General features: G+C 40.3%; 1 protein-coding gene across 1 annotated transcript in view; it reads right to left on the reverse strand.

The window, feature by feature from the left end:
* Window positions 1-24,522, reverse strand: part of LOC139917174 (A disintegrin and metalloproteinase with thrombospondin motifs 19-like) — a 53,854-nt gene that overhangs the window by 12,270 nt on the left and 17,062 nt on the right. Inside the window, exons 9-18 of the mRNA XM_071906249.2 lie at window positions 24,008-24,113; window positions 17,239-17,379; window positions 16,269-16,419; window positions 13,453-13,554; window positions 11,881-12,026; window positions 10,832-10,980; window positions 8,371-8,498; window positions 4,757-4,877; window positions 4,356-4,436; window positions 1,358-1,515 (exon numbers count right to left, since the gene is read on the reverse strand). Coding sequence (XP_071762350.2) covers window positions 1,358-1,515; window positions 4,356-4,436; window positions 4,757-4,877; window positions 8,371-8,498; window positions 10,832-10,980; window positions 11,881-12,026; window positions 13,453-13,554; window positions 16,269-16,419; window positions 17,239-17,379; window positions 24,008-24,113 — 1,283 coding nt within the window. The remainder of the gene's footprint in view (window positions 1-1,357; window positions 1,516-4,355; window positions 4,437-4,756; window positions 4,878-8,370; window positions 8,499-10,831; window positions 10,981-11,880; window positions 12,027-13,452; window positions 13,555-16,268; window positions 16,420-17,238; window positions 17,380-24,007; window positions 24,114-24,522) is intronic.

The following is a 24,522-nucleotide window of genomic DNA, read 5'->3' on the forward strand; positions in this document are numbered from 1 at the left end:
CCCAAGGGTATACAAGAGTGGGCCCAAAGCAAGACACCGAATACAATTTTTAACCTTTGAGCCTTGTTAAGACTCTGAACTAGAAAGGTGGAGGCTGGGGTGGTGGAGGCAAAGCTTTGCCAGCAGCAGCAGCGGTGAGTGAGGCAGCATCGGTGTAGCGAGGATCAGTGTAGAAGGGAGACATATTTAAATGGACCGCCTTGATGTGAGAATGGCTGTGATTGGTGTATGACTGATTGGAAGCACTGATTCGATCAGCGGGCTGTCAGCTGATTACAGCTGGGGCGTATGACTTCCGTGTCCTGCATGAACTAACGCGATGCTTCACTTCTTTAAATTTGCAGATTGGGTGTTATGCTAATGTAACTCTAAACCACTGATTGCATGCTGTGCCAAATGGAGATTTCATTTTGTTTCTTTTGAGAATAACTGCATCCAGAAGCTTGCAGAAATATCCACACTTTGAATGAACATATCATTTGTCATGTCTATGACAGCCATGTTGACAACAACTCACAGTAGATTAGGCTACTGCTGATAGCATTACTCATTCATATTCTCATCATGAAAAGATTGGCTTTTTGCATCTTGAGTCGATGCTGAGTACTGATGAATTAACTGATAGAGAGAGAACTTAACTGGAGAAGCTGAGTTTGGGTTTCTTTGGGGCATTCTGCTATATCCATAGGTAACAGTGATTTTTGAGGGCAAACCATTTTGGCCTGATAAGTTTTCTTCATTCCAACTTTGTGCTGTTGCTGCATTATTTCATTATTTGTAAGCTCACTGATAATAAAATGCCTGATGTGCAAAAATTCTACCTCACGCCTGTGAAGTACAATACCGAATACTGAACGTGCTTTCTTTCTGCGCATTGGGAGAGGATATGCAGAGGAGAGAGAACTGTGCACCAATTAGAATGACCCATTTATATATGAAAGAAATTATATTATATTTATTTTACTTGTCATTTTTCTCAAAGGACCTGTTATTTAGCATTATACTGCGCAGATTTATGCAATATTCAATTGCTGGTTACTTCATTCCAGTGTTAATTTTTAGTCAGAGGTATGGGCCAAGCTGCAGACAACATGAGGCTATGTGTGCATATGTGTAAATACAGTAAAGATCTCTTGATACAAAAACTGTAGTTGCCCTAACTCAAAAAGACTGATTGACATTTTATGTTCCTTTTTGAGTTGACAGAATGTTTTGAAAGATGGTTACTTCAGGCGTACAAGCAAACAGAAAGCTTACATACCTGCAAACCTTCCACACTTTGCTGTAGTAAGAACTTTACATCACTTTGAACCACTGTCAATCCTGATTACAGAGATGTGAAAATTGTGCAATTCACCATGAGATACAGAGGGGATGTAGTAGGTCCCTTAGCAGACATTTTCTCCCAGAGTCCTCTACGAACATAGTGGACCGTGGTGCCGGCCATGTTGAAGAAGCCTGGGTGGTCTATCTTCCAGTCACTGTTGATGGAACGCTTACCCATATCTTTGAGGGCTGTGAAATGTAAACATCAGAATGGAGAGATCAGGATCTCCATCTTGATAGGGTCTGACTTTGGAATCTTGTTGATACGTGGCAAGTTTCTGGAGTGGAAGATAAAATGATAGTGAGGCAGATGTTTTCCCTCTTTAACACTTTCTATCTTAGAACAAGTCTTTTGAATGGCTTCCAAAAAACACTAATATTGAAAAGTACAGCTGTCAGAGAAGAAGCCCAGTGTACACTTTTAGACTGCAACTACGGTTTAATAGCGGTATTTTGAGTATCATGCCACCACTTTATCTGAAACTCTCACAGCTGAAACTGCTCAACCTGAACCCTGTGATTCTAAAAAGTTCCCTACACAGTGTACAGTATACAGAATCCTTTACTGTGTAATCTGATCATCACATTGTCTACCTGCGTTTGAACCTTGTCCCTTAACACCAGACAGGCCAAGTTGCAGTTAACTGATGAATGATGATGAAACTTTGAATTTTTGAATGGAAATATCTCATCTCTCAAAATGTCCCTCCATGACTTTTCCCAAACCCAGTTTCTGTACAAATCAGTGTTGATAGATTTTCAAAATTACACAGGGAAATTGTTGTTGTTCAACTGACAGCTTGTTGGCCTTGTCTTAGACCCCCAAAATCCACTGATGAGTTTGTAGCGTTCAGATTTTTACTTCCCATTCATTTGAATGAGGCCACGGAAACAACCTAAAAACGTACATTTGACACATTCGTGAACATATTCAACAACATATCCCGCTCCTGTGATTTTCAATTGACATTTGGTCCAACATTTTAGAACATAATTTTGCCAAATAGCATTTTTATTGATAGAAGAGAACATAGCGGAGGGATACCATTTAGGAGAGATAGTTCCTGTTTGGGAGACCGGATCTACTTTTATTTTTAAATACAAATTTTAGTGTAAACCAAGAATAGAAATGCAAAATGATGAAGGACCCAAGATTGCTTTATTGTCTTAAAAGCAGGGTCTGTTGTTGAATCTGTTCACCAACGTGTTAAATGTCAGTTTTCAGTCTATTTTCGTGGCCTCATTCAAATGAATAGGAAGTAAAAATCCGAACGCTACAAACTCGTCCAGCTGCATCTGATCTTGGTGATTAGTTTATATTCTGGTTTCCATGGTGGTCAAGTGCCAAATAACCCCCATGTTAAAACTAAGTGGACTATTGCTTTAAGCAGATTAGCATCATGGGAGAAGGGAGTTTCTTGGTGAAAGGCTAGTAGGGAGGGCTGCAGGGTAGAGGATAAACTGTGTTGTGGTGTCCTTACCCCTATAAATGACCCAGCCAGGCCTATAGGTGGCTATCAAAGGAAAGAAGCTGACACATGACAAATGTATCCAGCAGCAGCCCTCTGAGCACTAAGGAAGCTGTGGACTGTAGTGAAGACAGATCGTCTACACCAGAGATTAGAGGAATGGATGAGCAGTTAAGTACTGTTCTGAATGTGATGCAGAACAAGGGAACGTGTATATTCTGAATAGTCTGGAAGAATTCTTCTGTACTTGTGGGTCATGGGGAAATGCCTTACCAGAAGTGGGATCATGTCATTTGAAGTGTGCAGCAGACCACCATGCTGTATGACTGTTTGACCAACATTAATAATCCATTTCTTATGCAAAACAATGAGAATAAATTGTGCGTTAACTGCATCACATTCAGATTCAAAGTTTGCAGACTAACAGAATTCAAGACAAACTAAAGAATTCACCAAAAAATCTATTTTTTTGCAGTCAGTGTGCACATCAAAGTTAAAAATAAAGGAAAACACTGACATTTTTTTTTTTTTGCTTGTTATATACACCAGGCAGTTGTTACCTAATGGTGTAAAATTGTGGTTAGTATTGTTTAATGAGAAACATGAAAAAAAATGCCAATGGTATCTGTTGACAGCCCACAAGGAAGAAAAAAGTCAATAGCGTTTCTCCCAACTTTGATTGGGTGCTCTGCCACAAACCAATCACTATCAAACAATTACCCTAAGGGAAGGCACTCTAAATTATCACAATACAAAAAAAGAATTAAAAGAAACTAGCAAAATTAAGAACTGAGCTGACTAAAGCTGCGTTCGGAATGGTTGACTCGTTCACTCACTCACTATTCCCTATGCAGTGTTAATCATATAGTGAACTATATGGGCAACGACCAAACAAAGTTTCCGACACTACATTAAACATCACTGCTTCAAAAAACTGCGCCGGATCTTCATGTGATGCACCTGCAAGCCAAGCATCTCAAACAAACCAAGCACTCATGACAGCAGGTTGAAATGTACTCAGATAGTATGCATTTTAGGAAGTTTTGAATATTAAATTACAAATAAATTGTTGAAATTCTAATTATGTTCAAGTGTGGTTTTGTTAACTAAGCTGCTGTCTCCTAATGCGGTACCAAGCTGTTTTGGTTTGGCAAACAATAAGCTTGTAAGCTAACGTTAGCTAGCTCACAAGCTAGCGACTACCTAGCTACTCTTCTTCTGAAAGACATGATCGCATTGCATTGTGGTATACAGGAGAAATTGTAGGGTACATTGTGTGTTCACTACAATTTGCAGTGCATTGTGGGTATTTTATAGTGAACTATATAGTGAATCAAATTAACCATTGAGAATTCGGACACTAGTACAAAATGGCGGACACACTAGTGCACTATTTCTGTAATAGGGAAAGGTTTCGAACAGAGCTTAAGTCTTCTTGCAAAGTTGGAGTCCCACCCCTGTCCTAGTTTTCCTTTAGGATAATTGCTTGACATTATGTAAGTAAAACTACAATATGTTCTCTGCAAAGGTATAGTCAGCCATGAGTAAAGTGGATCTTACCCAGATAACTCTGAGCTGGCTTTTCCTCCACTACCCTGATTCTCCTGGCTCCTTTAGGGATGATCACTGCTTCCATGTAGCCTGAGAGGACAAGAGAAGGTGAGAGAGAAGCTGTGAGATCAACTAAGCCTTAACTGACACAAGCTACAGTATCTATAAAGCAGACATTTTGTGAAGTAAATATCAATTTAATCCAACAGTTTACACCCTGCACTGTTCCATCTTTTAAAAAGAAATCAGGCTTTGTTGAAGGTTTTTTTACTCAACACCTGCTAGACTGAGCAGTTGTATGTTTATGTGTGTGTCAGTCTTCTTCTTTAGCACGAGAGGACAGACACACATAAATATTACAAGGTTCTAAATCTATGAAATATATATGTCAGAAGTCTTTATTAGTGTACCTGCCCCCCTGGTCTGGTTGATGTCTCCCTTGATGACCTGGCAGGACTTTCCATTGCCATTACAAACTCCGCAGTGGTCCTCTCTGGCCATGGAGCCCAGGATGCCATCACAGCCCACTTTCTACCAGATGGAAAGAAAATACATGTTATGTAGCAGAGTAGCCCTGGTTGAGACCTGGAAAAACTACAGTAGATGTGTAACTATCTTACTGAGGAAAAATTGGACTTCCCTGATGCCCACACACACACACACATCATTCAAAATGATATGATATCAACAATCGTATCTACAATTAAAAGTGAGATCAAACAAGAGGTGGATGCAGCTCCCTTTTTGGCATGGCACATTGATGTGAGCTGTCACTATCAGTTGTACTGTTATTGTCCATTATATAGACGATAATGGGATGATTCAGGAGTGCTTATTTTTTTTTTTTATGTGTCCATTGGACGGGATACCCAGACCATTTTTGAGTTCCTGCAGTCAGAGATGTCTGGTTTCAACTTTGTGGAGAAGCCCATTGCACATCTGGAAACAACAACAGGATTTAATACATTTATGTTGTTTTTATGAAATCTTGTAAGCCATTGTTTTACTGCTCAATTTTTCTTGAACATATGAAAGTAGAGAAGTAGCCAACTAGTGTAAAATAACATTACACGCTGGGTTGTTTTTCCTCCTGTCTTTTTCCTCCCAGCCGCCACTGATATCAAGAGTGGTTAGATTCAGATCAAGAATGAAAACAAAACCAAGGTTATGGCCACAGTTGTGAGCTGAACCTGACACTTAAATTCAAAGATTATAATTTTCAAACACTCAAAAAATCATTAATGTTCTTTGTATGTCGTTTTGATGTATGTACATGTGTGTCCATGCGTTGGGTACCGTCCTTCTATCTTGCAATTTTTTTTTTTCATTTTTCCATCCATTCATCCATCCATCCATCCTTCAACTTTCTAGTGGCTTATACAGGTCAGGGTTGTGGTAGCAACGCAGCGAGCAGAGAAGCCCAGTCGTTCTTTTCCCTAGCAACATCCTCTAACTCCTCCTGAGGGAGCCCCAGACCATCCCAGGCCAGTTGAAAGATATAATCCCTCTAGCGTATCCTGGGTCTACCCCGGGGTCTCTTCCCAGTCAGTTGTACCCGGTACTCCTCCAAAGGGAGGCACCCGGAGGGCGTCCTTACCAGGTGCCTGGACCACTTGCTGGCTCAGCTCTCTTTTCACCACCACAGTCCGATATACCACCTACATTACTGCAGCCAACCTGAGATTGACCACCGGTGGTCAATCTCACTATCCTTCTTACCCTCACTCATGAATAAGACCCTGAGATACCTGAACTCCTCCACTTGGGGCAGCTGCTCCCCCCTCACCTGGATGGGACAGATCACCTTTTTCTGAGAGAGAACCATGGCCTCAGACTTGGAGGTGCTGATCCTCATCCTGACCACATCATATTCAGCAGAAAACTGCTTCAATGCATATCTGAGATCACAGCCCAATAAAGCCATATCTAAGGACGACATCATCTGCAAATTGCGGAGATGCCACTCTAATATGACCAAACCAGACCCTCTCCAGACCTAGCCTGCACCTTGATATCCAGGTTTTGGTATATTGCTGAGGAACCCTGGACCAAGGACACTAAATGCAATTTTGAGCCACCAATGAGCAGGTGTTTGGAAGGCGACGCTAAATGAAGTTCCCGATAGCTGTGTTTTGTAGAGCCACCACTGGGACGCTAGTAGCCTAATGGCACAGCCATCTAGCGTCCCTTTGGGGCTACTGCAGGATGTCACCGTCCGTCTCCTGTATCCCTGATGATTTGCACTGTAGAAACTTGGAAGCTGTGCGTAATAGCCTACCAGTTTGGTGTGCACAAAAACACAGAAATTTGTGTACCTATTTTGCAAGAGCCTGATACTGGTTGTGCAATATTTAATCAAATTAGAGGCTGCAGATGGAACGTACATAACTGTCAAGCCGCCTTTGGATATATATATATATATATATATATATATATATATATATATATAGCGATTTCATCAACTGAAATATATCCTACAAGCTGTTGTGGATAACAGATGTTGGTAAGTATAACCGCCTAATCTAGCCCAGTAGGCTACAGACTACAATTACCTTTTACCTTCACATAACACGGTAAGAGAGACACATGCGCAAATTGGTCACAGTTCAAGAAATGCGACTAAGGTGTATACATGTCCTATTTATGCGATTAAGATCGGAGTAATCAACATATCTTAATGCGATTATGCTTACTTAAACTATGAGCATAATCACATTATCATAATCAGAGTATGGTGTTTACATTGGTTCTGCCTTACTTGCATTATTGCCTTAATCGCATTATAATCACATTATTAGTGTGCATGTAAATGTAGTCATTGTTGGTCTTATACTCTCAGACACCTGGTAGGGTTTGATACTGTACATATGTATAGTTTGTTATAATATGAAGGGAGGAGAGACTTTTAGGACAGGTAAAAAGCAAAGCATCAGCACCAAATTGCGTAGGGATTCATGACAACTGCTTCGTAGAAGTTGGTTATAAAGACACTTGGCTGAAGAAAGAAGAAAAGGCAGATTCAACTTCTTTCAGAATCAGCTTCAGAAAAGACTTTGTGTAGCCACTTTGTCCGCAGATATTGTCACTGAACATCAGTACAACATCCCAGCCTACTCATTGAGGTGAGGGACCCCATCGGGGGCCAAGGAGCTGACCAGTGGGCCTAAAGGGTTAACTCTTTAAAAGCCAAGAGAGGTATTCCCTTGCTTGGATCACCCTTTGGTACCATAGGAGGTGTCCCCGTCTGAGGTCGCTTCATCTGAGATCAACCTGCCTCACATGGTGTGTGTGGCTGAAAGGGAGTTTAGCTTAGTTTAGGTAAGATTAGCTACCTTAACTACTCCCTCTTTAATAATATAATATTATAATTCTTTATAATTGATTGATTTTGATTTTATCCAATAATGATTTGTATTTAATCTTATTTACTCTTGCTAAATTCAATATAATACTACATTGTAGTTAAAGTTAAATCCTCATTTGAGTTATTTACCTTTATCCTCATTTGAGCTATTTACCTCTAGGCCTTGTCGACAACCAGGTTCTTAAAGGGTACTCTAGACTTGAGTGGGACTAGTGGTCCACTAAACGTATCCTAATAGGTTAAAGTACACTAATCTATTGAACATAGCACTAGCAACCACACCAACAGTGTTTCACAGAGAAGAGCTGTCGTTAACTAAGGTGAACTTAGTCAGTACCTAGTATCTTAAGCCGATTGCTGGGGAAAAGCTAAGGGGTTAGAAGGGTAGGCATTAGGATGTAGGCTAAGTGAGTCTTCTCATAATCAGTCTATACTCTTTAGAATGCTGTTAGGGTAACGTATCCTGCAGGCTTTAGACTGTCCTATTACACAGAGGCCTGATCTGAGGTTGAGACAATTGGCCAAAGAATATCTCATGGGTGTCCATGTTTCTTCAATGTTTTTATGGAGTGGACCACTGGAACACAGAGAGATTGTAATTATGGCCTACTAGGTGGGAATTTCTGACTTCCGACTTTTAATGGAACATTGCATTTGTACCTCACAGGTGCCATTTGCACAGAGTCCAGCCTCCTGTGATCCACAGGTCGTTCCATCTAGAACCTTCTCAGCCAGGAGACGTGGAGGCTCCTTCCCTGATGAGGAGCAGAAGAGGGTGCAAGGCCTCTCTAGATGGAGAGAGAGAGATTTACAGGAGGGAAGAGGGAGAAAAAAAGAGACAGAGAATGATACACACCCGCGGTTCCTCTCCGCTAGAGTCTCTGTTTATGGTAGTGAGGGTTAGCAATGTAAACCATTTTTTGACAGCTTTAGAACTACGCTTCTGAGCTGTATACACATAGAGACAAGAAATGCATGCAGACATACCACAGTAAACATTCTATAACACAGTGAAAAGCACGTTGTGATCTATAATGTCACGACGCCAGCATGACCTCCACAGTAACCTGAATGACCACCAAAGAAATTATATTATCAGAGATACACAAGCACACAAAAGTACTTGCATGCAGGAATGCACAAATGAGCACATGCACTTGTGCATACATGCCTTTCTAATTCTAGCTACACTACTGCTATGGCCTTGTTCTCTTTTCATTGACATTTAGTAGCTAAATTACACTTCCCACTTTGAAATCTGAGAGCTAAAGCATATTTAGCTCTCATATAGCCCAGGATCTTTTTGGCTATGTATAGCCCAGTTTTAGACCAAGCAGTAAAAGCATTATTACATATTTAAACAATGCATAAACAGCTGTACATATCAAAAATATGCACCAGAGGAGTCCATATATACAAGATAATGCTTTATTCTTGTCATATAGCCCAGAAGATGTAGTCTAAAAAGTAGATGTCTACTATCACTGTAAATTGTTGAGTTACTCATGAGTGAACACTTCCCATGACTGAGATCATGCATGTAGGCTGTACAGTAGACCACATCATGGTCTACTGTACAGCCTACATGCATTATAACAATTAGCACCTTGTGTATGTTTTGCTCAATCCAATGCCATTGCAGCTCTGCTGGTAGACTCTTAGGAAAACGAGGACTGACTCTCCATTCTTTAAAATCTGCTAATTATCCCTGATGGAGACATAAAGAAGGCTGGATGACTGCCAGCTGCTTCCCTCATAAACCCTTCAGGCCACTCTTTATCCCGTCACCTGTCAAAATGTTTACATCAGGATTGACTGTAGTCAAGAAACCTCTCAAAAATGCCTTAATTTCCCTGGCGGTGCTTGACAAGCTGGCCAATGTTAACATTCCCCATGCTTAAACAGGCATGTGCACATAAAGAAGCATGTTTATACTTGCAATATCCAGTATTTGGCAATGAATGTGACTTTACGCTAGTGTCCTCATAGCCACAGTGTTCAGTGTGTAGTGCTCTTGGGGATCTTTAATATTTTCTAACTCTCTCTAATATTACAATATTATAAACTTTTCCCCCTGCTCCAACTATGGAGGAATGTCAGAATTTCCATAGCTATGTCTCTTTAAACCTGCACTAGGCAAGATTTTTTTGTGAAAAGTTCAACTCTAGTGTCGGTATCTTCTCCACACAGGAAGTGACGAATAGAAATTAAAGAGTGAAATCCAAATGTGTCTCCTTAACAGCAGCCAGTGAGTGCTTTGTCCAAAGAAAGCTGGACTCACCAGCAATGGCTGAACCTCTTCGCCACCTCTACCTCGCCACTACACACTAAGAAGACAACATTTAGTTTACTGCATAGACTGTAAAAAAAAAACAAAAAAACAACATATGTTTCTGAAGGGCCGTTTTGAAGCCAAGAGATTAGGTTTACGATCGCCGCCATGTTGAAATTTTTTGGAGCCTACTATTTGGCTCATAATCGGCGACCTGTCAATCACTGGACAGACGACCTGTCAATCACTAGGAAAACAACCCCATTTTATAATCGTTATATCCCGTTAATGACGCTATTATTTAGAAAATTGCCATAAGGACACACATTAGAAGAAGTGAAATTAGCTACTGAGACCGTAACCTCTTGTCGAAAAAACTTATTGACTTTATATTTTGAGTTGGTTTGGAGTCGTTTTGGAGCCAGCCTCTAGCGGACGTTAGAGGAATTGCCGCCTGCTTCGTTGTTGGCTTCAAAATTAATCTGTGGTTTTGGCCGCTTGGTTTACTGGCATCATCTTACAGGATTTCTGGGTAATGAAGCCCTTTAAACTTTCAAAAAACAGTTATCCCTTGGTGCCACTTGGTGGCACCACAGTAAAGCATGGGGAGGTGCTGCAGCAGTGATCAAAAAAGACAAATGTGAGATGACTCAAAGAACAAAAACATACACACACATACAAATAAAGTACACACAGAAGCACACAAAGGTGAAAGCATACCATGGAGTAAACATGCAAATGCAAACACCTATACTCCATGCACACTGGCACAAACAAAGACAATGAAAAACATCACTACTATTGAATATAACTACTCTGTAATCCCATTTACTCCTTTAATCTCCTCACCATCGTCTATGACAGAGTGCCAGCTGAGACCTGGGCGGTTGAAGTGGTGGCACTGCTCATCTCTGAAGTTGGGAAGGCCAGCAGGGCAGGCCAGGGTCTCACATCGCCTGTACTGCATCCTCGGGCCAACACAGTGTTTCACACCGGGCCTATGGACACAAGTCAAGTCAAAAGAAAAAGGTAACATAACAGTAAACAATCGAAACACATTTCAAAAAGCAGGTAAAACAGATCACTCACACAGAGAAACCACGGAGAAAAAGTGGGACTTCAAATTATTTTTAAAAATGGCAAATGGACTCTGTTGATCTAACATCTTCAGGAAGCTTGTTCCACAGTCTAGGGGCTGCAATAGTAAAATCGCAATCCCCCTTTAGTTTGAGCCTGGAAGGTGGAACAGCCAAGAGCCCCTGATGAGAGACCTAAGGGACCTAGCAGTGTTGTAAAGGCACAGAAGATCCCAGATATACTGAGGTGCAAGACCATGCAGAGCTTTGTAAACAATCATCATGATTTTAAAATCAATTCTAAAATAGAAAGGAGGCAAGTGAAGGGAGTCGCAGAGCCGGAGGGGGCGGGACAACCCGGGGTCCGGCCCACTAGAGGGCCCCCGATCCCCTGATCTAGTCTTCAACAGACTTGGGAACGTGCTCACAGGCGCCACTGGAAGGGACGCCAGGATAGGAGTGATATGGACCTTTTGCATTTTGGGTCAGTCGCAGCCCTTTCACAGACAGGTTTCCAGTCTGTCATATGACTAATACAGATAGACAGACACTCGCTTTCATGCCTATGGGCAAATTTTCTGCAGTCCACCTGACTGTGGGAGGAAACCAGGAGCACACAGGGAGAACGTGCAAACTCCACACAGAAAGGACCGGGAATCAAACATGCAACCTTCTGGCTGTGAAGACACAGTACTAAATGCTGAGACACCGTGATGCCCCGAATCAAATCAAAAGATCAACATTTTCAACAGTGTAAAGTTTGAAGTACCTGCCTCTCCAATGGTGTGTAAAGACTCGTAGAACAGATGTAATTTGAACTACCTGTTGCGCTCACACTGGCGTTGACGACCACTGACGCCTGTGCTGCAGGTCCGACTGCAGGCTCCCCATGACCCCCAAGAGCTCCACTGGCCCATGCTGGACTCCACTGGCAAACCTCCACTCACACATTCACCTGCCCTACAAAACTAGAGCCACATGAGTCAAAAAACAAATCATTGGCTACGTTTCCAAGCACACAGTAACCATATAGTATACAGTATAGTATATATTTCTATAGTCCAGTTCAGGTTTTATTCAAGTTCATCTGTTTACATGAACCTTCCTTTGATTCCCTGTGACTGAGTCTCTCTGTTACCGTGAATAAACCAGTAAACACAATATTCCCCCTCCCTCTTTGACTGAGCAATGGTAGATTACTTCTAATACAGGGGGAAGTAATAAGGATCTCAATAGTAACAGTAAGTACTGCTTACTGCCATGTTTTATGTTGAGAATTTTTTTTTTTACCCATAATGCTGTGCGAGTCTGAGAAACCCCAAAGTGGAAGCAGTGAGATGTTTCCATGCCACAGTAACCTGTTGGAGTAATCCAGGCATCTGAACCAGGTTTCTCATAATCAGAGTCTGAGTTTACTGGACTACACTATTCTAACTGGACTATTCTACTATTCACATTCAACTTGCTACTGTCTGTAAATTAATAAGTCGCACATTGGTTAGACCATTTTGTGCTGCTTTCACTGACCTAACATTGCAGCAGTGACAGCTCAGATGAATATTCTGCACCACTTTAGATTGCAGCCCCATTTCTTCACTAATTACACTGTAATTATTGGTTATTATAAATTAAATGCATCAACAGTTGACCCAGACGGTTAGGTTGCTTATCATTCATTTGGATCCAGCTCCTTTAATTATAATAATTACTCCTGGTCCACAACAAAATTTGTCAAACTTTTAGGTGACTCAAGGGCTTAAATCGGAATTGTTTTCTTTTGTGGGAGCCAGGCAGTTGCTCTGGTGATTGAACCATGTTATTTGGCTTAGTCATGTAACTAAAACAGGACTCCAGACTCAAGCTAAGAATGTGTGATTGCTGGTGAGGGAAGATCCAATCACTACTCAATTCAATTTGAACAACGTGCCTCTGTTTTGGTGTCATTGAAAGCAACTCAAGGGATGGCAGATTTAGGATGAATAATGTAGTAATGGATCATGGTAATTCTTCATTTACCTAAATATTTAAATATTTATCAGTTGGACTATCTCTCTTGCAGACAGCAGTTTTATTTATGGCAACTCAATTTATTGCCAAATAGTGCCCTCATTTACATATTCATCACCTCAAGTGCAGTGTAACTCCAGGGTTGGAGTGTAAAAAACAAATTAAGCTCCACTGCAAGGCACAATTTATTTGAATTTCATTTTGAAAAGATGATATGGAAAGAAGGGTGAATATTATGCGTTATTGAGGGGAATGTGTTTTTTTTTTATTAACCTCAGTAAATTAGTCCAAAAGCATACTGGAGCACAGGAAAACAGCGCTGCAACAACATGTGATGCAGAGAAAAGTTTCTAAATTAACTGAATTAAACAGAGTTTCACCCCATACCTTCCCATTGTCACACTTGGTTCCATCCATGGGAGGGTCCAGTTTGGTCTTGCAGTCCTTCTCCCCATCTACCTGGCACCAAAGCCCTGAACACATCATATGCTGTCACACACACACAGACACACACACACACACACACACACATGCACACACACACACACACACACACACACACACACTAGGGGTGAGATTTGCAATCGTAGATTCACAATACACAATCATTCACAGTGAAATGATATCTGTACTCTCATTTGACACTCTCACTTCTCATTTGTGCGTGTGTGTGTGTGTGTGTGTGTGTGTGAGAGAGAGATCTTGAGTAGTCCACAAGTAACCTGTCAGCTCCAGGAATTGGAATTGCAAACATTTCCAGCTTTGAACCCTACAGCAAAACATATTTCATGTGTACTAAACATACAATTCCCCACTGAACAGTAGAACACAACAAAGAAGAGGCCGCTGGATGTCTTTCTTCCCCATTCCATAACATAAAAAACAGTAAAAAAAAATGCATTTAACAGACCTAAGAATGGGCCTATTTAAAACAAAGAAAAAGAGATCATCCATTGAACTTTTCTTCACCTCTCCTAAGGTTCCCATTGCGGAAAAACACATGACAACAGCAACATCCGTTACCATGGTTACCATGATAACACTGTAATTTATGGGTTGTTTTATTAGTTTGTGATGGTCCCTAAGAAATATGTGTTGGTGGGCCAATGCTATCATCATATCATGGCTCTAGATGTAAGGAGACCCATTACGCTTCATGGAGATATTTATAGAGATCCATTCTGAGGAAGAGGTGGGAGAGTTCATAGTTTCGTGTTTGATGAATCACTTTTCCAGTCATTGAACCCCAAACCATCCTCTGAGGACACAAGGATGAGGACACCCAATGATCTGTAGTGCTGTCAGTGCTGGGACAGTATACAGTGTAGCGTGGCAGCGTACAGTCAAAACAATGAACATCATGCAGCCTGATCTCATTTACCTTCAGCTCCAACAGCCTAAGTTTGATTCCCAACTCATGCCAAGATGTTTTCTACCAAACCAAAACCAAACCAAAACCTTAACCTCAACCAAAGTTGTTTCACTTGCCTAAACTGAATTGTTAGCTAATGTCAGACAGGTGAAAATGGCATTGTCACATAATCCTTTCATGGTGGAGGAATTAATCGTTTCTCATTTCATGAAATTTTGTGAGACGGTTGAATCATGATGAGCTAAGACTGGTGCTGAACCATCTCACGCTCCTCGTAAGAGAAATAGAACCCTTGCAGTTCACCTACGAGGCAGACAGGAGCAGAGGACATTTAACACTGGGGAAAAGCTCAGGGAGATGCAGATGCTGTACTGTCTCCTTTCCTGTACACCTCCAACTTCAGTTTTGTAGTGTTGTTCTCTTGTGCCAAGGACCCTCTAACTCCTATTTCCATCAAGGAGTGGACAAGGAGGTGGTGCCGTCCTGCAGTTTCCTGAGCGAGCGTCCACATGGGCAAGAACTTGGAATGGTCCATGATGATGGACAATGCTTAAGTCATTCACTGTGTGCAACAAACTTCTGCGGTAGCAATGTCAACTCAGGAAAACTCAGAAAAGGAATGGTAGAAAAACTCTACGATGGGCACGATGGCTCCTACCACTACCTCAGCGCGTATAATGCCTATAATGCCATATGGGACTGCCTATGGATTTCCATCAAGTTTGTGCATGATGGCCCAACTTAGACTGCCTCAGTGAATTGATGCTTACTCTTTGCTTACTGTAACCCCAACAGGAGTCATTTTAGTGTAACCATTGCAACAGATCACTGACCAAGAGAAGCTGACGACTACATTCACAAAATTCCAGATCCACAGAAGCCAAAGGATATTGAAATATGAAAATATATCAAATATTTCTTGATTTACCAAATGTGGAGATTATAGAAAACAGCACTTAAAGCTGTTTATGTAAAGAGCCAGCTGTTTTATCAGCCAAATTCCTACTAACTGAGATGCTTTAGATTCACCTATTTGCCCAAATGAAAGTCTGGTGTAGGTATGGTCACTGGCATGAAACTTCTCACAGGAAGTGATGAATCCAAAGTGTCTCCTAAACAGCAGCGAGCGGCACTCCATCCAGAGAAAGTTGGACTTACCAATGTTTGATCTTTTGCCGTTCTCATCCCTTTGGTATAAAGCATCACAGACTGGCCGAGGCTATGTCAGTTTACTGTCATTGCCTTACAGGATTTGTGGGTGTTGAAGTTTCAATTTTTCAAACAATTACCTCTTACTGCCATTTGTGTGCCCTGTGAAGCTGGCCAGTGCAACTTTAAGAATGTAGAGAGACTATCTAGAATGGAGGTTCTCAACGTGGGGTCCGGGGACCACCAGGGGTCCTTGAGGGAGTTCCAGGCGGTCATCAGCAAATTAATTATTAAACTTCACCATTATTTCATTTATAAGAAGTTAACACAATTAGAGAATGTAGAAGAATGACTGTTTTGATCATAGTTTCACTGTTATCTCTCTACCTACAATACAGATAGTCATGAGATTCTGGACAAAATCATATCTGACAATAAAAATAGCCTCAGATTTGGGTCCGAGAGACAAAATCTCATCACATGGGGGTCCGTGGTTGTAATGTGTACTAAATTAGGGGTCCTTGATATGAAAAAAGTTTGAGAATGACTGATCTAGAGGGCCTTAAAATGATGGTTTTAGTTATGGAAGATGTAAGTGTATCTGCATACTTGTTATGAGATTAAATGCATATTATTTGAACATATCTGCTCCACTAGAAGATTTCTTGTAAACATGCCTTACCTGCATGCTCTTGCAGAGTGATGCCGCAGGTCCGAACAGGATCTGGCACTGTTCATCAGCAGTGTATGTCATCCCGGGGAGTTTGGATGGCAGGATGGCTGAATTCAGGCTGAGAGGGTCTGTTTGGAGGAGGCATCTGCTGGCTTTAGATCTGACATGACATAAACACCCATTCTTAATAATTACAGGGTCACATTCTCAATTGTTTGTGTGTAACTATAAACAAATTCACCTGTGAATTCAAAGCACATGTGTTTTTTGGACACATGTTGGTTTTCACGTGAATGATTTTTTTCACGTTGTATTCTGACATAACATGCCGGTTTTTACTTAAGATGTGAAAATGTCAGGTTTTTTTCAACATTTCCACATTTTTTTTTCACATTTGCACCTGCCATTGCATGTGATATATACATATTTCATATGGGAGATGGTGAAATTTCATGTTGACATGAAAACCAACATGTGTCCAAAAAGCGCATGTGCTGTGAATTCACATGTGGGTTTTCACATGTGACTTTTTTGTAAGGGAACCTTATTATGAAGTGTTACAGAATTTTGACTATTACTGTAATTTATTTTAAAATGATTTTCAGACATTTTAAACTAAATTTAAAACTAGAGAACTAAGTGGACAGACACAAAAAGACTGCAAAAATCTCAGTCTTGCCATTTAGACAGGTTCAAGTTTAAATATGGACACTTTCCAGGTAATTCCAACAAATCAAGATGTCCAGAGTGATTCCTGTATAATATGAATGCAGATATTACAAAAATAACAACATAGTAATATTGCAACAAAAATACAAATCTTACTACCTCTGATCTGCACAGGAATTTCATACGATGTGAATTAAACTGAATTAAACCTTGCTCCAAATTCTAGACAAAGCTATCCTCCAATGGGAATCCATGTTTTCCTTTCAATGGATGTAATTATGTGCAACTCAGAAGTGAGAGTGTGCATTACCTGAGGAATTTCTCAACTTCATCACGGCTACAGCTGGACCATGAAATGTCACCCAGGTTTTTTCCTTTCACCCACTCGCCCGACATGATGTGAAGACCATCCGCACACGATTGGTGGTCATTGTCGTGGCTAACGCCCATGCTTCGGTCACCAGGAAAAACAAAACAGACAAATGTTACTTCTGTTACAACTAAACTATGGACACAGGCAAGAACACAGAAAACAAGAGCAAGGGTATACTACAGCATAAAATCCCAACCATAATGTCTGTACAAAAATAAGTGAGACACATTAAAAGTGCTGGGCTTAAAGGGCAATTCTGGTTATTAATTTCTTCAATTACTTCACTTTAGAGTTACACACCCAGGGAGCACAGCTATCTCTGCAAACTACAGACATCTCTGTATAAAAGCTCTGCAATATCAGCTTGGGTCAAGCCATTTATTGCTTTAAAGGACACCGTAAATTCATAAAATCAATTCTTAATTCCACTCAAAGCCAATGTAAGGTGTAAGCTAATGTAATGTATGTAATGTAAGCTAAAAGTTATACAATGTCTCCTCTTACTGCTAGTTGAAAGCCTAGTTGCTGCATTTTCAACTTGTAGAGCCTATTGCTTTGTTCACATCAAGCAAGAAAGCATTGTGTTACAATAGTCAATACAACATAATATAAAGGCATGAGTCATTTTATCAAAGTCAGAAAAGATTAGAAATTACCTAATTTTAGAGCTATTTCTCAAGACTGAACAGCTCTTTGGGCTTGATTCTCATTATTCAGACCAGAATCAAAAATGACTCCCAGATTTCTGGCAGCATGTTAGATATTAGTTGCCAGGTTGCTATAATCAAGATGAATTTTAAAGGTTGTGTTTGGTGAGCTAAATATAACAAGCATAGATTTATTTAAGCTCAATTACGTTTTTAGATATCCAACATTTAATGTCTGCCAGACAACAAATCATGCATCATGGTTGCATCACTGGGTTACACGCAAATACAGCTTTGTATCATCAGTGTAGCAATGACACGAAACATTACGATGAATCAGTGTCCTCCGTTATTTTATTGATTTTCCGCAATTTCCTAATAATTTCCTAGAAAGGAACTGTTAAGTTTCCTGGAAAGAACATTAATTATAGCAAAAATAGAGAAAGAGTTCAATGGTAGTTGGTAGTTGGTAAATACGTAGTAATTTCTTTTGTTTCCAAGACAGAACCATGAAATTATGTAGTAGTTATATAGAAACTTAGAAATTAGAGGAAGGAATTCAACAAATAACTATATTATATAATTATATGAATAATGACTTGGGTTACCAAATTGACCTCTGCCTGTTATTTTTCTTTTTTTTTTTTTTTTTTTTTACAGTTTTGCAGTTCTTTCCAGGAAACTCCTATAGAAATTGACAGTATCGTATCGACTCCACCAGATTGCTTACATTTTCTATATAGCTACTACATCATTTCATGGTTCTTTCCAGGAAACTTCCCAAGAAATAACAGTTCCTTTCTAGGAAATTATTAGGAAATTGTGAATCCATTATGACTGATGCATGAATTTTACAAATGGTTAATATGATGGTGCCATCATAAAATAAAAAAATAAGATTAAAAAAAATATTATTAAATATTATATTATATAATAATAATCATATAATAATAATAATAATATTTATATATAATATTATATAAATATTATTCCTTACTAGTAATTCTATTTTAGTCATAGATCAACAACTTAAAGGTATCATTCTTGACTGGCAGACATATTGTAGAGAATGGGGGTGACAAGTCTTGAACTCAAGACCTTTTGTTTCCTAACCAATGATGGAGGTGCTATTACAGAGCTGCTAAAATATCCTCACTGATTGGGAAAGCAGTTTTTTTCCCCACATCTCTCTGATCTCCCTGCCAGCTGCCAGAAACGTAAGAGTCATCTTTGATGCTGACATTACCTTTAATGTTCAACTCGAGAGAGTTGTACAGTCCTGTTCCTGTCGGTGAAGAACCATCTCCAAAATTAAGACATTTTTTATGGTTCAGCAATCTGGAGAAAGTCATTCACGCTTTTATTTCCTCTGGCCTAGAATAGTGCAACTCTTTTTATTTCTGCTCTAATTCAAAAGTCTCCCCATTGCCTCCAACTTGTACAGAATGCAGCAGCCAGGATTTTAACTGATGCTGACAGAAGAAATCACATCATTCTAATTCTGGCATCACTTCACTGGTTACCTGTTGATTGCAACATTAAGATTTCCTAAATCTAAACTTAAGACTAAACTTTACTGCATGCATTTCTATCTTGTAATGGACTTTTTAACCCTGTGTCATCGTTTAAATAAAGGTTTAACTTTGATATAGAAGAGGGACAACAGTTCTTTGCCCAGCCTTATTTATTTGAACCAGAGGATGAACCAGCGGCAACAGCAGCAGATCAAACCAATGGCCCTGTCCAGACAGCGTTTTACTAGAGTCTAGTAATGTAGTTTTTACCTGAATGATTCAGTGATTTCAATCTCGTTCCCTATCAACTGTATTTGTGATATATACAGAGTGCACGTCCCCATGGGAGTAGCCTACTGTTAACAAGTAAAACACCTATACTTTATTTTCAGTGAACTCCCATGGCCTCTGTCAATTGTGGAACCATCAGAATTCAAATTGCCTTCTTTGTGCGATAGACACATTCTGAAATCTGACGGGAATGATAGGCCCCCTCAGTAATTTATGGGAGTAATAAAGTAATACATGTATGCCCTCCGACAATTATAGGTACAGTGCCAGCCGGGGACAAAGCACCAGATCCGCAGACTGTCCCTGGAAAACGAGGGCGTCTGCTCACTCTAACACTATCCATGTAAATTATTTCACATGCATGCACGCATAGCGGTAGACTGAACAAGAGGTACTTCTGTTCTTCTTCCCTGGACTTTTGGAACGGTAAAGTTCACTACATCTGGACTATATGGAGGGATTTAACAGAGAAGTTGACATCCAGCAATTAGCCACAGCCGCCCTCACAGTTGTATTCCACAATGACGCTCAGTCAAGGAGAGTCACAGGCTTCTCTCTATTGAAGCATCCAGGAAGAGCTCTAACACTAACCATTTTTTAAATATTAGATTGAGTACACAGTGATGATTTCTATACAAAGAGAGTGAGAACATCACCATAAGATATATTAAAGGTCCCATATCATGTAAAACAGGATTCCCCTTGCCTCTGTGATCATAAAGGAGTTGGATGGTCTATCTAAACATGGTGAAAGTATCAAAACGCACGGTCGCCAACTAAATCCACACAATCTATATTAGAAAAGCGAGTCTCTAAACGAGCCGTTTGGACTTCCGTAACTTTGTCACAAAGGTTCGCTCATTATCATTTTTGTAAGAAATAATAGACTAACAAAGTGGTTTTTTTCAAAGCGGTTGAGCGGTTGTCATTGTTTATTACCGGAGAGTTTTCCCTACCTGTAGCTGCCGGGCCGCGGCGTTTCACGTTTCACTCTTGAAACGGTTAGCCAATCAGAACAGAGGGGTCGTTAATATTAATGAGCCTTAAAGACACAGCGACAGAAACAGCCTGTTCTTGGTAAGGCTCAGAGAGATGCTGCAAAATGAACGTGTAAAAATGGATTGAGAGTGTTTTTGGTGCATGACACCACACACACAGCTTTGAATGGACCTCAAGACACAAAATAAAACATGTAGAATATGGGACCTTTAAAGGCATGTTTTTATGTGGGTAACTTGAAAGTAGTCTTTAAGTTACCTTTAATAAAGGCTACCTAACAAATAGTAACTAGTTACTATTTAGAACAAGTAACTAAGTAAATTAGTCTAACTAGTTCGTTTCAAAAGTAGCTTTCCCAAACACTGGTTATGGCATTGACACTGCAGGTCAGTTCAGTATGATTCAAACCACTGAGATGCTTTGATATCGGTGAGTTTTTTCGTGAGACTGCATGAAGTGTGGCCTTTGTAAAATGACATCACATCATGACAAATCAATCTGTAATCTATGAGCTCATTTGGCAAAGACGTTTGACTGCTTTTCTCCTCTGCTATTTTGGGACAGATATAGAAACAAACACCCCCACACTTGGAACGTTGCCCCCATTAGGCATACAAATTCACAAACTGACTCATACTGGAAACACATAATTTCATCCAAACAGAGAGTTAATGAGTTTTCAATCACCATTGTTGAAAGTGTGAAGAAGCAGCTGAATATACGAGCAGCTGAATATAAGGACACAAATGCAGATGGGCTCCAACCAGCATCTCTGCTGAGATACCAGAGTGGGACACAACGAAGTATTAACACAGTTAGAGCCTTATTTCATTTAGAGCCTTACCTCATCACCCCAGGAGTGCCAGTTGTTCTAACGCACTACTCAACAAACAAGCTTCATTTTAAAGGCATACTGAGTAGGATTTTGCTGCTTGTGGCTTGTAAACACAACTTTCAAAGTGGACCCCTCCTCCCTGCAGTTGCCAGAACGGTAAAAAAACAGTAAAAAGTACAGCGAGGTGAAACTCAAAGCAGACAAGGTACGTTCCAAAATGAGAGTGAATCTGGGGTTGGCTTTCACTCGTTGGAGAGTATTGAAGGAGAGGATGGGGATGAAGAGCGACGTGGAGTCGGCCTGTTTTCTGTTGGACAGGTAGGTGCCAGTTAGCTTAGCTATCAGCTTTTCTACTACAACAGAGCTACGCTAACGGTAGCTAGCTGCCACTTCACGACACACACTAGCTCTGACCAGAACTCCAGTTACTATTAGAGTTCCGACCGCTACCGCAGCCAGCGTGGCTTTTAGATAAAAATGATTCAGCAGTGGTTTTGGTTCCAGCCGGACACACCTGCTGCCAAAAGGTTGATGCCCAGAAACGTCCCGAACATTCAGAAATAAGAAAATCCAGGCAGAAGGCAGCAGGCTCTCTGCAGACACACACTGTCACAGACTACCAATTAATGATGGAGTAGGATCATTTTTGGATGAGTTTATGCTATTTCAAGGGGGGAAATAGCATAAACTGCTATAACTGCTCAGTGTGCATTTAAATAAAGTCAATAAAGGCAAATAACTGCTCCAGTGAAGTAAAAGTGTTATATTTTTCTTTTTTTGGTTTTTAGAGCAGAGCCAAATCAAATACTGCCCAGATGAGTGCACTGAACCCAGTAGAGATAATAATGATACATTCTCAGAGGCAAAACCACATGACACATTAGCATTAGCGGTGCTAGCTCAGTGGTTCTGGGTCCCTCTGCAGTAGGCTGTGCTAAATGTGAGTTGTTCACTGTCCTTGTTCTCATTATCCAGCTTTTACTCTCTCATTATTTAAGAAAAATGTAAAAATGGCTTCTTCAGATATAGCCCTCCTCAGATCCACAAGTTCCGCAAATATTGTAATGGCCGTGCTGGTGTTGTAATTCAACAAAACTAACTGAACTTAAATGCGCCATTACCCACACATTTTTAAATCACAATGCAATGAAAAATGGCTTTTTCACTTCATTGTGAAATTTTCCATATCATTATGTACACATATTTAACAATAAATGCCCCAAAATTTTGGTTGTATGTTAATATCAAAATCCTACTACCTTTACTTATTGGAAAACGGTGTATTTTTAGTGGTTACTTCATAGTGTACCAATAGGCGTATATGTAAAAATTCCAACCAATAACACCATTACACATTTTTGAAGAAATACCCCACTCTACACCCTCCAATCATATAAAACCTGCATCTTCACAACTTTCAAAGTGACCGAGTGGCAACATGGTACAACAGTGAAAACCCTGTTTCCTTTTCCTAAGGGACCATGGTTGTGTCCCAATGCTGTTTATTCATTTTGAAGAATCCAGAATTTGTGAAGCTCAAGACTATGTACAAAGCATTTTACAGTGGATTGCTTCACCAACTATACCAAATATGCAATTGGCTTCACTGCCTTTCTCTTTTCCAACAAGTCCTCCAACCCATACGACCACATAGGTCGTTTGTTCCTACCCTCTAATGACCCACAGGAGCGTTTCCAACGTGATCTCACGAAAATACGTGAAATGAAAACGATCCACAGGAGCGTTTCCAACGAACGTGATCTCACAAAAATACGTGAAATGAAAACGTCCCACAGGAGCGTTTCCAACGTGATCTCAAAAAATATGTGAAATGAAAACAACTTGGGTTATGGTTATGGTTAGGCAACTAAAACAACTTGGTTAAGGTTAGGAAAATGGTTTGGTCATGGTTAAATTTGGAAACGCTGGGAATCGAACCCCGGTCGCCGACATCGAAGGCAAACATATACGCCTATCCGCCATCCCCGACCACAACACCCTTACTTTCCACCGTGCTATTTCAATGTTGAGAGAGAAACTTGACAGTCACATGACTGTCAAGTTGGTCCGTTGGACGCAGACCAATGTAGCACATTGTCGTTATTTACACGACCGCTAGAGGTCGCTTAACTTTAAAACGTAACTATAGGTCGTAATAAGCTGCTTGTACAAACGACCTACAGGGTCGTTTTTTGGGGGAGGACAGGCTCCTCTTTTCATATTCATTATGGTCCTACCTGCCCACTTTTGAAACAACATCTTGTTTCACCCGGAAATATGTTGAATTACGGAGGCAACAAATCATCATCACCTTCATCACCATGCTATTTCCTTGTGATTTTAACATCATGTTTGTTTGGTGCCCTTAAGAAAAAGTACCAGAATTTCACATACGAAGACTGAAATGGAAGCTGACTCACTTGTGGCCCATTTCATGAGCGATGGTGAAGGCTAAGTTGAGGCCATTATCCTCAGCCAGAATGCATTTCCTTCTCTCACTGCACATTCCACTCAAGTAGGCAATTCCTAAAATCAAAAAGGAGTGTAAAATATCATCAATGTTACCTTTTTGGTAACCAGTGTCACCAATGTTAATACTGCAGCAGTCAATGCAATATTACATGTGCACAATGTTAAAGCAAGTGCATGACCAAGAGCCATCAGGATGCAGGGAAAACCAGTCCATCCAAAAGTTAAAAACTAGAATCATTATGTAGTACAATTACACTATATTTATGTCTGCTGTATGCTTCTGATTTTGAGTCAGGACATAACTGCAAATCTTTTGCTCCAGTTGGATCAGGTTGAGAGGGGAAAACATGAGGAGAGGGATTCCTTCTTTTCCCTTGTGTAGTGGATCGTAAGCCATGAGCTTTGATGCCTAAATCACTCTGTTGAAATAGATCCAGAACTAATGCATTCCATTATGAACCCT

The sequence above is a fragment of the Centroberyx gerrardi genome, chromosome 2 (assembly GCF_048128805.1).
Source record: "Centroberyx gerrardi isolate f3 chromosome 2, fCenGer3.hap1.cur.20231027, whole genome shotgun sequence".
Lineage (NCBI taxonomy): Eukaryota > Metazoa > Chordata > Actinopteri > Beryciformes > Berycidae > Centroberyx > Centroberyx gerrardi.